Below are 14,769 nucleotides of genomic sequence, written 5' to 3' on the forward strand. Positions count from 1 at the left end.
AGTATCTGACTTGCTTGGATGGAGAGTTATGCCAAAAACACACAGACAAAAAGTACAGCACAGCATAGCAAAAAAACAAAAAAAAAAAAAAAAAAAGTCTATTTGCACAATTTTTGTCTGAAATCAAATCATAAACAAAAAATGGCCCAAAGAGAAAAGCCACATTTTTGGAAAAATAAAATAAAATTATATATATAAGGCAATGTACGTATGTGGCATGGTTTGTGTTCGGGGTGAACTGCCACAGTAATTAAGCAATCAACAGCAAACGTGGTATGGTGACTGAGGGCACCAAGGGGGAGGTCACTGGGGCCCTTAGGTTGGAAGTGCACGTGCGCAAACACACATACACACACACACGGTCAGCCTTATATATTTTAATTAGATCCCGACCTGCTCTATATGCACAGCCACAGTAATTAAACAATCGACACCAAACTTGGTATGGTGACCGGGGGCACCAAGGGGGAGGTCACTGGGGCCCTTAGGTTGGAAGCACATGTGCGCAAACACACACACACACACGGTCAGCCTTATATAGGCTTTGAAGGAATACATCAAAACGACTTCATGGATTCTCACCAAATTTTCACCACATATACATATTAGGCCATGGAAGATTTCATGAAATTTTGGAGGTGATCCAGATCCGAATCCGGATTCTGGCTCAAGATTCACTTTATATAGTCTTTGAAGGATTATGTCAAAAGTACTTCAGGGATTCTCACCAAATTTGCACAACAGATAGATATTAGGACACGGAAGACTCCCCTGAATGTTGGAGGTGATCCGGATCCGGATTGGTGGACCGGGTAACTCAGCTAGTATATATATATATAGAGAGAGAGAGAGAGAGAGAGAGAGAGAGAGAGAGAGAGAGAGAGAGAGAGAGAGAGAGAGAGAGAGAGATAACCTTTCTCGGGCACTGACACAACTCAAGGACAAAGAGAGGGGAGACCATCACAGAAAAGCAATGCTGCTCTCACAAACCATATATATATATTGATCAGTGCGCTCCAACATTAAAATCACAGGCTTATGTTATTACTCAGTGACCAGCAACTTAATCAACAAACAGGTGATTTAATCTCAAACTATTTATCCCATAATGACACTCCTATCCCTGCAGTCAGCTAGAGGCGGGTTCACCCTGGTCAGGCCATCAGTCACCACAAGCAAACTGGATTTCTTCCAGGAATATTTTTGGTTTTAAAAGTAAGGCGGCTGATGAATGTCTTCCAGATACAACAAAGATTGTAAAATGCTCATTCTAGCCCTCAATCCCCAAAAAGCCTTCCACCAGATAGAATGGAAGTACGCCTGAGCAGTAATGAAGGAGTTCAGCCTTGGTGATAACTGTGCCTTATCACTAAGAATAATAAATCTGTCTTCCCTTTCCATCAATCCTGTTGGTAGAGTTAACCAATAAACTTAATTCATATTGGGATCCAGCGTGTGGCTCTGCTGTGAATAACGGTAAAGCAGAGTAGCTGCTGACCAGCCATCCTGTATGTGGATAAATCAGCACACAGCAGTATGACCATGAGCTTCCAAGAAGGTAAACGTCAGCTGATTGTCTTTTAACATTTAGTCTGATTTAAACTTCAGCAAGTGTGTAGTGAAGCCACAATGATGATGATGTATTTTACGTTTCTTTTCTCTCTGTGCAGTGCACGTCCTACCAACCAGAAAGGAAAGTCTGTGGAGCATTATTTGATGAAACTGCAAAACATTTCAGCATTTCCGCATGGTAAGAACATACTAGAACACCCCCAGCTGCAGGGCGTTGCTGACAAACCTCCTGATCACAGGGTTGGACCCATTTGGTATCACTGTGAACCTCAGCAAGACAGGCCAGCATCACCAGATAAGGGATGCCACCAAATGTCAACAGTAACTTGTCCGTCTGCTTCAGGAGCACCAGACAGCTGATATTCTCCGTACAGCCTCTTGCCTCATCCCTGTGAAAGACGACTACGGTGCATCCAGAAAGTATTCACAGTGCTTCCCTTTTTCCACATTTTGTTATGTTACAGCCTTATTCCAAAATGGATGAAATTCATTTTTTTCCTCAAAATTCTACACACAATACCCCATAATGACAATCTGAAAAATGTTTTTTTTTTTTAGATTTTTGCACATTTATTAATAATAAAAAACAAATGAAGAACTCACAAGTACATAAGTATTCACAGCCTTGAGCTCATGTGCATCCTGTTTCCACTGATCATCCTTGAGATATTTCTACAGTGTAATTGAAGTCCACCTGGGGTAAATTCAGTTGATTGGACATGATTTGGAAAGACACATACCTGTCTACATATAAGGTCCCACCGCTGACAGTGCATGTCAGAGCACAAATTAAGCATGAAGTCAAAGAAATTGCCTGTAGACCTCCGAAACATCTCTGCAACAATCCACCAATCAGGCCTGTATGGTAGAGTGGCCAGATGGAAGCCATTCCTTAGTGAAATGCGCATGGCAGCCCACCTGGAGTTTGCCAAAAGGCACCTGAAGGACTCTCATACCTTGAGAAACAAAATTCTCTGGTCTGATGAGACAAAAATTGAACTATTTGGTGTGAATGCCAGGCATCATGTTTGGAGGAAACCAGGCACCATCCCTACAGTGGAGCATGGTGGTGGCAGCATCCTGCTGTGGGGAAGTTTTTCAGCAGCAGGAACTGGGAAACTAGTCAGGATTGAGGGAAAGATGAATGCAGCAAAGCCATCCTGGATGAAAATCTGCTCCAGAGCGCTCTTGACCTCAAACTGCTGTGACGGTTCATCTTTCAGCAGGACAATGACCCTAAGCACACAGCCAAGATATCAAAGGAGTGGCTTCAGGACAACTCTGTGAACGTCACTGAGTGACCCTGCCAGAGCCCAGACCGGAAACTGATTGAACATCTCAGAGATCTGAAAATGGCTGTGCACCAGGGCTACCCAATCTGATGGAGCTATAGAGGTGCTGCAAATAGGAATGGGTAAAACTGCCCAAAGATAGGTGTGCCAAGCTTGTGGAATCATATTTATGTAGACGTCAGACAGTAATTGCTGCTAAAGGTGCATCAACAAAGCGAAGTGTGTGAACACTTATGTACATGTGATTTATTAGTTTTTCATTTTTAATAAATTTGAAGAAAAAAACTTTTTCATGTTGTCATTATGAGGTGTTAATGGGCCTCATGTATCAACGTTGCGTACGGCGATATTTGAGCGTATATGGGGTGTACGGCAAAATGGCTGCGCTACTTGGCATTTATCAATGTGGTCGTTGGCGTACGCTGCGCTGAAAATATACACCAGGTCGACGGGTGGCGTAAATTATACACCAAAATGATTCCAGCGCTGGAATCCACATAAAAATGAAAATGATCAACATGATAAACAGTGCCATTATACAAATCAATGCATATGTTAAATAAATAACACTTTCCTGATTATACTACATAATAATCAATACAAATCCCGCCTTGCGGGATTGTTGGTCTCGAGCACGATCCGTGGTCACAGCGCTGACTGCAAACACAGCGCTGCTCTGGCGCCAGACTTCGAGCCTGGAGCCAGAGCAGCGCTCAGCTTAACTTTATGTGGTGTGATCGTTTTAGACTATGAAACTGATAATAACAACTGTAGTTTCGTCATTCCCTTAATTCGCCCGTGCTGCAATCAGGTTTTGTCGTCTCCATTCGGTTGTCACAATAACATAAATACAGAAATACATTTAAAAAATAAAGAAATCTGACAGATTAGGCGTGTCTTATTAATTGAGCGAGCAAATATCCACATGTCAAGAATTATTGACATGTGAAAAGAGAATACAGTGGTCCCTCGCTATAACGCCGTTCACCTGTCGTGGCCTCGGAGTCTCGTGGAGTATTTAGTCCAATTTTGCATGTCTTTTTTTTTTTTTACAGTGTTCTGTGTTCTGCGTATCTGTTTATAAGAATCTTGTTGCCCAGAAGAGAAAAGAGCGCCAACAACTACTCATAACTGTGTTTGTCACACGGAAACAAACACCTGCTGCTGTGAGGTGTGAGTGGGAAAAGGCGCGGCGCCAGGACGCAGAGGCCCGATCTGTGAAATACTGGTCAGTCACTATTAATAATTTCTTATGTGTCCGACCTTGTTCGTTGATCGTTAAAATTAATTTGTTAGTTCTAAATGCCATCATAATTATTTATATGAAAGCGTTCTATTTTTATTTCTCAAACAAATGTTCAGGCCTGAAAACAGGTTGGTCTTAGTTTCCTACTAAGGTTTGAACTTTGAGAGTGTTTACACACGAGAGAAAAGTGAGAAAATGTTCATGACTGGGTAAGTGTATAAACTGTGTAGTGAGGGGTTTTACAGCTTTGAAACGTCTATAATAATTGTAAAAAATAACGCTGCCTAACGTCGCGGTTTCGCGTATTTCGGGCTATTTTTTACAACGTAACTCCAGCGATTAATGAGGGACCACTGTAACACTTTATTGATTATATACTACAAAACAATTAATACGACGGCCGCTTTTGACGCTCTATTGGCACGCGTCGTGATTGGTGGAGTTCTTTTTCATTGCCGTCTTCCTGGCTTCCATGTCGTAAAATGAGGGTGTGTCTGAAGCGGAGTCTGAATATTTATGGGCGTGTTTATTATAATTACCACCGTTTCCACCTGCTGCATTTATCAAGATCACGTCAGGCGTATGCCAGAAATGGGCAGGTGCGCACTGCTTGATACATGTCACGGCGACTTTGGTGTATTTCAAGTTTACGCTGTAAATTTACGCCACAAGTGCGCAACATTGATACATGAGACCCATTGTGTAAGGTTGATTTTGTTATGTTAATAGTAGTGTGTATATATATATATATATATATATATATATATATATATATATATATATATATATATATATATATATATATATATATATATATATATGGGAGAGACAATGGTCCAGCCTCCAAAATTTAGTGTAGGTAGGCTCAGCTCTGTATGCACCACTCTGCATTTAATCATTAGTGATTGATCTCTGCTCTCTTCCACAGCATGTCTTTTTCCTGGTTCTCTCCCTCAGCCCCAACCAGTCCCAGCAGAAGACTGCCCCTCCCTGAGCCTTGGTCTGCTTTCGGTTTCTTCCTGTTAAAAGGGAGTTTTTCCTTCCCACTGTCGCCAAGTGCTTGCTCACAGGGGGTCGTTTTGACTGTTGGGGTTTTTCCGTAATTATTGTATGGCTTTGCCTTACAATATAAAGCGCCTTGGGGCAACTGTTTGTTGTGATTTGGCGCTATATAAATAAAATAGATTTGATTTGATTTGAACGAACAAGGTCGGACACATAAGAAATTATTAATTGTGACTCACCAGTATGTCACAGATCGGGCCTCTGCGTCCTGGACTAAATACTCCGCGAGACTCCGAGGCCACGACAGGTGAACGGCGTTATAGCGAGGGACCACTGTATTCTCTTTTCACATGTCAATAATTCTTGACATGTGGATATTAATTAAGGGAATGACGAAACTACAGTTGTTATTATCAATTTCATAGTCTAAAACGATCACACCACATAAAGATAAGCTCAGTGCTGCTCTGGCTCCAGGCTCGAAGTCTGGAGAAAAGGGCGAGCAGCGCTATCTTTGCAGTCAGCGCTGTAGCCACGGATCGTGCTCCCGCAAAAGCGGGACTTGTATTGATTATTATGTAGTATAATCAGGAAAGTGTTATTTATGTAACATATGCATTGATTTGTATAATGGCACTGTTTATCATGTTGATCATCTTCATTTTTATGTGGATTCCAGCGCTGGTTCATTTTGGTGTATATTTACGTCACCTCTCGACCCGGTGTATATTTTCAGCGCAGCGTACGCCAACTACCACATTGATAAATGCCAAGTAGCGCAGCCGTTTTGGCGTACACCCCATATACGCTCAAATATTGCCGTACGCAACGTTGATACATGAGGCCCATTGTGTGTAGAATTTTGACAGAAAAAAATGAATTTATTCCATTTTTAAATAAGGCTGTAACATAACAAAATGTGGAAAAAGTGAAGTGCTGTGAAGACTTTCCAGATGCCCCGTATTTCTAAGGAGTCAGTAAAAGCATCAATGCTCTTCTCCAGCAGGTGTTGGTTTGTTGTAAACCAGATCCCTGTTCCTTAATCCTCTTTGAAGAGTTCTTGCGAACTGCTGGAATAAGCGGTTACTTAGAGACTCAGATGAGTGGCTTGTGGAGCGTTTGTCTGTTAATGATCCAGCACACTGATGCCTCAGCGTTGAGGACTCCAGTGGCTGGAGAAGGGCAAGGGCATGCCAGTGTTGCGCATCTATTTGCCTTGGTTATGGCAAATAGATGGTTACTTAGAGAGCAACACTGTAAAACATGACAAGCTGACTTTACTTTAAAAATGTGGAAATAAATTGCCTGGAGAAAGATAAGAAAAGAACAATTACTTTTTTTTTCTTTCATTTAGAATACCCCATTCAAGTGGGTATGGAAAAAGAATCTTAGTTCATAACATCCAAATGTGCAGACAACCACCAAAAAATAATGATGTGGTTTTGTCACAACACAAAAAGATATATTTTTATTTTTGAAAATGAAAAGTCTTTACACATTTAGATATTTATATCATTTATAAATGCACGTAAAAAAGCAGTTTTACATAATTTTTCAGTCTGATTTATTATTATTATTATTATTATTATTATTAGACACCCATGCATAACAGAAATTCGCTCATATACAAATGACCAAACTCATAACAGAGACGAAAAGAAATATAAGAAAATAAACCATTTTTGTTTGTGTTCAGTAATATACTGGATGCACTTTTCACATGCACACACACACACGCACATTTCAGTTCTTTTAGATGACTGTGTTTCACAGTATGTAGCTCAAATTCAAACCAAATTTGTTGAAGCATTTTAATGTAAGATTCTAATTTTCATGCCAACATTAATTGGTGATTAATAGTAAAGAAGAAATATTCCCAAAGGACATTTTATGTTCTAGATTGTACCACTGCTGATCAGGGAAAAAAACAAAACAAAACAGAACACTAAATAACTGTACTGGAGGTGCATGTAGTGGAACTTCCAATGTAATTAAACTTTTATTCTGTTTTCTGATTTGGGTTGACTTTCCACCCCGAGGGATGGGTTACTGCACATCAACACAAATTTAAACATGTTTGTATCCTGATGTCAGTGAGATGTGCCAGAAAGACATCAATATAACAATAATTAAATCATAAATAGGTCAAGAATCTGAATTCTAAGATGCACTGAATCAATTCTGCTGACTCTTGTTGACCAACACGTGTTCGGACAAACATCTGTGTTGCGCAAAGAAAGACAAAAAACACTTTATTTATTTTGGGTTTTTTTGCAGTTCACCTTCTTTATTGCAACCTGAACATTAAGTCATGTGGATTGTGTTTTGATGAAGCTCTCTAGTAGTACTGTTTCTTCAAAGCGGCCACGACCACCGCCAGGAACTTCTGGAAAGCTGCATGAAACTCAGCGGTGAAAGTAGAACCCAGCTGTCCAGCAACCTCGATGGTCACACAATTAGCCAGCAGCTGTAAAACAAAATAAAAATAATCAGTATTCTGGAATATCAAGTCCCCTTGTAATCATGTGATCTCCAGAGTCTTACCGTGAAATTCCTGGGGTCCACATTCAGTGTTTCAGAGTGCAGTATGCTCAAGTCTTTGTAGGTGTCCTTGATGTTGTCCATGTTGTCCAGAGCCTTGACAAGAGCCCGCAGGACAGTTTTCCCATGTTCGGCCACTTTGGCATTTGACTTGATGGCAGCGGCATCGGAGAGGTCTCCAAATTTTCCAAAATACCTCAGCGTCCAGGGGTAGACGATCAGACACCTGCAGAAACATGCAAACACCCAGAATGTTACACGTAGAACGAACAGTGACTCAGAAACAGAGGTAGTTTATATTACACGTTACTATCAAAGACAAGAAAGGATTCTCACCTGGCGAGAGCTGCTGGACCCAAGGTATCTTGTTTTACCTTTGAAAAGATGTTTTTAATAGCTTTGCGCTCAAAATCTGCCCAGACGACCATTTTGCTGACTGTATTTTTCGCGGACCTGTGAAGACCCCTCTTTGAGGGCATGTGCACTTTATAAAGTCAATGTGCTCCCCTCCCAAAACCAGTGATTGGATGAGTGCTGGGTGGGTGGAGCACCTTTTTGATCTGCACTAATGATAATGAACATTTGGACAGTGTGTAAGTATATTGTAAACATCATGACATCTGTCAGAATTTAGTTTTAAGTTCATTTTTGTCATAATTTTTTATTTAACTGTAATTTAAAAAAAAATGAAATTGGACTTTTTTTTAAAAATTGAAGCACCCTCCTTTTTTAAAGCAAAATAATCAAAATAAATGGCCGGCACACTTTTATGTTCACTGACTAATTACACATCAGTGCATGTAGAGAAATTTTTTTTTTATAGCTCTTCTGCACTGTGATGGCTACAGCCATACAAGGTCATATCACCTAATATTCTACTGCACTTCATTAGTTAGCTGCACATGTATTGTCATTTGCAGTTAGTTCTGACTGATACCACATGGAGTGCACACATTTTAACACTGTAGCATTATGCAAGCTGTTTCTGGTTGGGTAAAAGAAATGGCTGTGAGCTGAGCCTACCTACACTAAATTTTGGAGGCTGGACCACTGTCTCTCCCATATATATATATATATATATATATATATATATTAACATAACAAAATCAACCTTACACAATGGGCCTCATGTATCAATGTTGCGCACTTGTGGCGTAAATTTACGGCGTAAACTTGAAATACACCAAAGTCGCCGTGACATGTATCAAGCAGTGCACACCTGCCCATTTCTGGCGTACACCTGACGTGATCTTGATAAATGCGGCGGGTGGAAACGATCGTAATTATAATAAACACGCCCATAAATATTCAGACTCTGCTTCAGACACACCCTCATTTTACGACATGGAAGCCAGGAAGACGGCAATGAAAAAGAACTTCACCAATCACGACGCGTGCCAATAGACCTTCTCAATCAGGCATGAACATTTTCTCACTTTTCTCTTGTGTGTAAACACTCTCAAAGTACAAACCTTAGTAGGAAAATAATACCAAACTGTTTTCAGGCCCAAACATTTGTTTGAGAAATAAAAATAGAAAGTTTTCCTATAAATAATTATGATGGCATTTAGAACTAACAAATTAATTTTAACGATCAACGAACGAGGTCGGACACATAAGAAATTATTAATAGTGACTGACCAGTATGTCACAGATCGCGCCTTTGCGTCCTGGCGCCGCGCCTTTTTCCACTCACACCTGGCTGCAGGTGTTTGTTTCCGTGTGACAAACACAGTTATGAGTAGTTGTTGGCGCTCTTTTTTCTTCTGGGCAACAAGATTCTTATAAACAGATACGCAGAACAGAGAACACTAAAAAAAAAAAAGGCATGCAAAATTGGACTAAATACTCCACGAGACTCCGAGGCCACGACAGGTGAACGGCGTTATAGCGAGGGACCACTGTATTCTCTTTTCACATGTCAATAATTCTTGACATGTGGATATTTGCTCGCTCAATTAATAAGACACGCCTAATCTGTCAGATTTCTTTATTTTTTAAATGTATTTCTGTATTTATGTTATTGTGACAACTGAATGGAGACGACAAAACCTGGTTGCAACACGGGCGAATTAAGGGAATGACGAAACTACAGTTGTTATTATCAGTTTCATAGTCTAAAACGATCACACCACATAAAGTTAAGCTCAGCGCTGCTCTGGCTCCAGGCTCGAAGTCTGGAGAAAAAGGCGAGCAGCGCTGTCTTTGCAGTCAGCGCTGTAGCCACGGATCGTGCTCCATAACAATCCCGCAAAAGCGGGACTTGTATTGATTATTATGTAGTATAATCAGGAAAGTGTTATTTATGTAACATGCATTGATTTGTATAATGGCACTGTTTATCATGTTGATCATCTTCATTTTTATGTGGATTCCAGCGCTGGTTCATTTTGGTGTATAAGTTACGCCACCTCTCGACCTGGTGTATATTTTCAGCGCAGCGTACGCCAACAACCACATTGATAAATTCCAAGTAGCGCAGCCGTTTTGGCGTACACCCCATATACGCTCAAATATCGCCGTACGCAACGTTGATACATGAGGCCCAATGGCTGCATTGTGTAAGGTTGGTTTTGTTATGTTAATAGTAGTAGCTGTCTTATGGTATGTTATGGGTTGTTGACCTCTTTTGTATATTATTTTTGGGTCTGTGTAATCCTTTTAATATTCTTTCACTAAATAAAGCCTTGATTTGTAAATTTGCAACACCTATGTTCTCTTGCCTTACTACCTAATTACATGTACACTTCCCATTGTCCTGAGGGTCAAAAATGACCTGCGACACTAAAATCCCAAAATAAAGCAGTTTAATTGAAGTTTCGACCCCAGATCGCTTTTGTATGAAGAAACAACCTGTCTGCAGAAAAGCTGCATTTAATCAGTGAAACCTACTTATTTTCATGACAACATCTGTAGTAATTGTTTTCTACTTTATTATTTATATTTTCTCAACAAATAAAAAACTGGTTGGGGGTATATAGGAGTCACCCTGTCCGTGAGTCTTTTTTGTATGACCAACTCTTCCTAAGCTGTTCACACAATGGCAGCATATATATAGATGTCAGTCAGTCATTTTCTATATGCTCTTAGTCAACTCAAGGGTCTCAGGGGTGCTGGTGCCTATCCCAGCAGTCATACGGTGCAGCCAGAAAATATTCACAGCGCTTTACTTTTTCCACATTTTGTTATGTTAACACCTTATTCCAAAATGGACAAAATTCATTTTCCATCACAATTGTACTCACAACACCCCATAATGACAACATGGAAAAAAAAAGCTTTTAAATATTTTTGGAAATTTATTTAAAAAAAATTAAATGTACATACGTATTCACACCCTTTGCTCAATTGTTGATTAGGGTTGGGTATCATGGGCCGGTTGTTTTCAGGTATCGTTAAGAAATGTTTTGATCCACCGATATCAATAGTCTTTTTGCTTAATGATTCCATTATCTGTCCTTCAGAGCAGTCATTGTTTTTGAGGGTGTTTGTCTGGAAAATGATCATTCCTCTACGTTGATTACAGACCATGCAGCGGGTCTGTCATCAACTGTTTCTGCAGCACGACTCCAGTCTGAAGCGTAAACCAATGAAGCAATGCTTCGATCCGCTGGCTCATTGGTTCTTTGATTCGCTGTTCTTCAGAAGTGGCAAGTCTGCTTCTTAACCCCTCTCAAAACCATTAAAATATGTCAATCGTGAGTCACTTTTGTATGGATTAAAGTCACTAACTGGTACTCTTGTCTTGTTGCAGTCAAGAAATGAGAATCGTCCTCCGTTCCGTTGGCACAGCTCCAAACGCTGCATGGCTCTCTGCCGAGACAGAGTCCGGTCGGACTTAATAACTTCAAAATGAATTGCCGCTTTAAATAAAATAACACCTCTTTCTAATGCTGTAATACAGACAATAAACTACAATCAACTAAAACAGTTTTTTCCTCCCAAAATGAGACGTCCTGCTTTCTTTATGAATTATGAATTCCAATGTCAACTGTGGGACCTTATATGTAAACAGGTGTGTGCCTTTCCAAATCATGTCCAATCAACTGAATTCACCCCAGGTGGGCTCCAATTAAGCTGTAGAAACATCTCAAGGATGATCAGTGGAAACAGAATGCACATGAGCTCATGTCACGAGTTTCATGGAAAATACTGTGAATACTTAGCAGAGTTGTAGTCTTACACACCTCTCTGCAGCTTCTCTCCCCCTGCCATCCCCCCAATACCCCATCCCCATAGAGACGGTGCCTGCTCCCAGACCACCAATAACCAGCAAAAATCTATTTAAGCATAACAATTCAAAAAGAAAAAATAATATAGCACCTTCAACTGCACGACAGACTAAAACAGTTAAATGTGGTCTATTAAACATTAGGTCTCTCTCTTCTAAGTCCCTGTTAGTAAATGATATAATAATTGATCAACATATTGATTTATTCTGCCTTACAGAAACCTGGTTACAGCAGGATGAATATGTTAGTTTAAATGAGTCAACACCCCGAGTCACACTAACTGCCAAATGCTCGAAGCACGGGTCGAGGAGGAAGAGTAGCAGCAATCTTCCACTCCAGCTTATTAATTAATCAAAGACCCAGACAGAGCTTTAATTCATTTGAAAGCTTGACTCTTAGTCTTGTCCATCCAAATTGGAAGTCTCAAAAACCAGTTTTATTTGTTATTATCTATCGTCCACCTGGTCGTTACTGAGAGTTTCTTTGTGATTTTTCATACCTTTTGTCTGACTAAGTGCTTAGCTCAGATAAGATAATTATAGTGGGTAATTTAAACATCCACATAGATGCTGAGAATGACAGCCTCAACACTGCATTTAATCTATTATTAGACTCAGTTGGTTTCGCTCAAAATGTAAATGAGCCCACCCACCACCTTAGCCACACTTTAGATCTTGTTCTGACATATGGCATAGAAATTGAAGACTTAACAGTATTCCCTGAAAACCCCTTTTTGTCTGATCATTTCTTAATAACATTTACATTTACTTTAATGGACTACCCAGCAGTGGGGAATAAGTTTCATTACAGTAGAAGTCTTTCTGAAAGCGATGTAACTAGGTTTAAGGATATGATTCCTTCTTTGTTATGTTCTTCAATGCCATATACCAACACAGTGCAGAGTAGCTACCTAAACTCTGTGAGTGAGATAGATTATCTTGTCAATAGCTTTACATCCTCATTGAGGATGTAACTTCCATCCCATCATTAGGAGAGTGCTAACTAGAGCACAATAGGTGCTAATCAGAGCTATTGTTTAGTCACTAGCCTATAGCAGTCGGCCTCTCGGGAGGAGGGGTCTGGTTAGGTTAAAAACTCCAGCTTTTGTTGGCTTCTGGTTTATTCTTCTCTACAAGAGTCAAGACAGAAGTCAGACTACCAGAGTAAGAATTTTAGCTGAGGAAGCTTCTGTGATTTGAAGCAAAATGTCCTCACGTCAAGCAACCCAGTCCAGTCGAAGATTCAAGCTTCTCTACTATGCAAACCACCTGGACAACTGAGAGCCTACACAGAAACATCCTCATTGAGCACAACTTTGGATGCTGTAGCTCCTCTGAAAAAGAGAGCCTTAAATCAGAAGTGCCTGACTCCGTGGTATAACCCACAAACTCGCAGCTTAAAGCAGATAACCCGTAAGCTGGAGAGGAAATGGCGTCTCACTAATTTAGAAGATCTTCATTTAGCCTGGAAAAAGAGTCTGTTGCTCTATAAAAAAGCCCTCCGTAAAGCTAGGACATCTTACTATTCATCACTAATTGAAGAAAATAAGAACCCCAGGTTTCTTTTCAGCACTGTAGCCAGGCTGACAAAGAGTCAGAGCTCTATTGAGCCAAGTATTCCTTTAACTTTAACTAGTAATGACTTCATGACTTTCTTTGCAAATAAAATTTTAACTATTAGAGAAAAAATTATTCATAACCATCCCAAAGACATATCTTTATGTTCGACTGCTTTCAGTAATGCTGGTATTTGGTTAGACTCTTTCTCTCCGATTGTTCTGTCTGAGTTACTTTCATTAGTTACTTCCTCCAAACCATCAATATGTCTATTAGACCCCATTCCTACCAGGCTGCTCAACGAAGCCCTACCGTTAATTAATGCTTCGATCTTAAATATGATCAATCTATCTTTATTAGTTGGCTATGTACCACGGGCTTTTAAGGTGGCAGTAATTAAACCATTACTTAAAAAGCCATCACTTGACCCAGCTATCTTAGATAATTATAGGCCAATCTCCAACTTTCCTTTTCTCTCAAAAATTCTTGAAAGGGTAGTTGTAAAACAGCTAACTGATCATCTGCAGAGGAATGGTCTATTTGAAGAGTTTCAGTCAGGTTTCAGAATTCATCAGTACAGAAACAGCATTAGTGAAGGTTACAAATGATCTTCTTATGGCCTCGGACAGTGGACTCATCTCTGTGCTTGTACTGTTAGACCTCAGTGCTGCTTTTGATACTGTTGACCATAAAATTTTATTACAGAGATTAGAGCATGCCATAGGTATTAAAGGCACTGCGCTGCAGTGGTTTGAATCATATTTATCTAATAGATTACAATTTGTTCATGTAAATGGGGAGTCTTCTTCACGGACTAAGGTTAATTATGGAGACCGATTTTATTCACTTTATACATGCTTCCCTTAGGCAGTGTTATTAGAAGGCATTGCTTAAATTTTCATTGTTACACAGATGATACCCAGCTTTATCTATCCATGAAGCCAGAGGACACACACCAATTAGTTAAACTGCAGGATTGTCTTTCAGACATAAAGACATGGATGACCTCTAATTTCCTGCTTTTAAATTCAGATAACACTGAAGTTATTGTACTTGGCTCCACAAATCTTAGAAACATGATGTCTAACCAGATCCTTACTCTGGATGGCATTACCCTGACCTCCAGTAATACTGTCAGAAATCTTGGAGTCATTTTTGATCAGGATATGTCCTTCAATGCGCATATTAAGCAAATATGTAGGACTGCTTTTTTGCATTTGCGCAATATCTCTAAAATTAGAAAGGTCTTGTCTCAGAGTGATGCTGAAAAGCTAATTCATGCATTTATTTCTTCTAGGCTGGACTATTGTAATTCATTATTATCA

The 14,769-nt window shown here is 39.9% G+C and overlaps 1 protein-coding gene across 1 annotated transcript; it reads right to left on the reverse strand.

The window, feature by feature from the left end:
- Positions 1-7,381: 7,381 nt before the first annotated feature.
- Positions 7,382-8,151, reverse strand: LOC117527902 (hemoglobin subunit beta-like). Its single transcript, XM_034190408.1, has 3 exons — positions 7,993-8,151; positions 7,660-7,882; positions 7,382-7,582 (listed from the first exon to the last, which is right to left on the reverse strand). The coding sequence occupies exons 1-3, from the start codon at positions 8,133-8,135 to the stop codon at positions 7,454-7,456; spliced, it is 495 nt and encodes a 164-aa protein (XP_034046299.1). The 5' UTR covers positions 8,136-8,151; the 3' UTR covers positions 7,382-7,453.
- Between the last annotated feature and the right edge of the window lie 6,618 nt (positions 8,152-14,769).

This window comes from Thalassophryne amazonica, chromosome 16 (assembly GCF_902500255.1).
Source record: "Thalassophryne amazonica chromosome 16, fThaAma1.1, whole genome shotgun sequence".
Lineage (NCBI taxonomy): Eukaryota > Metazoa > Chordata > Actinopteri > Batrachoidiformes > Batrachoididae > Thalassophryne > Thalassophryne amazonica.

What these genes read in the sequence shown, in the direction of transcription:
- LOC117527902 (XM_034190408.1), bottom strand. Translation starts at nt 8,135, where the DNA reads ATGCCCTCAAAGAGGGGTCTTCACAGGTCCGCGAAAAATACAGTCAGC. An exon ending in GGTCCAGCAGCTCTCGCCAG is followed by an intron (nt 7,883 to 7,992) that starts GTGAGAATCCTT and finishes ATGTTTCTGCAG; the next exon opens with GTGTCTGATCGTCTACCCCT. An exon ending in TGGACCCCAGGAATTTCACG is followed by an intron (nt 7,583 to 7,659) that starts GTAAGACTCTGG and finishes TTTGTTTTACAG; the next exon opens with CTGCTGGCTAATTGTGTGAC.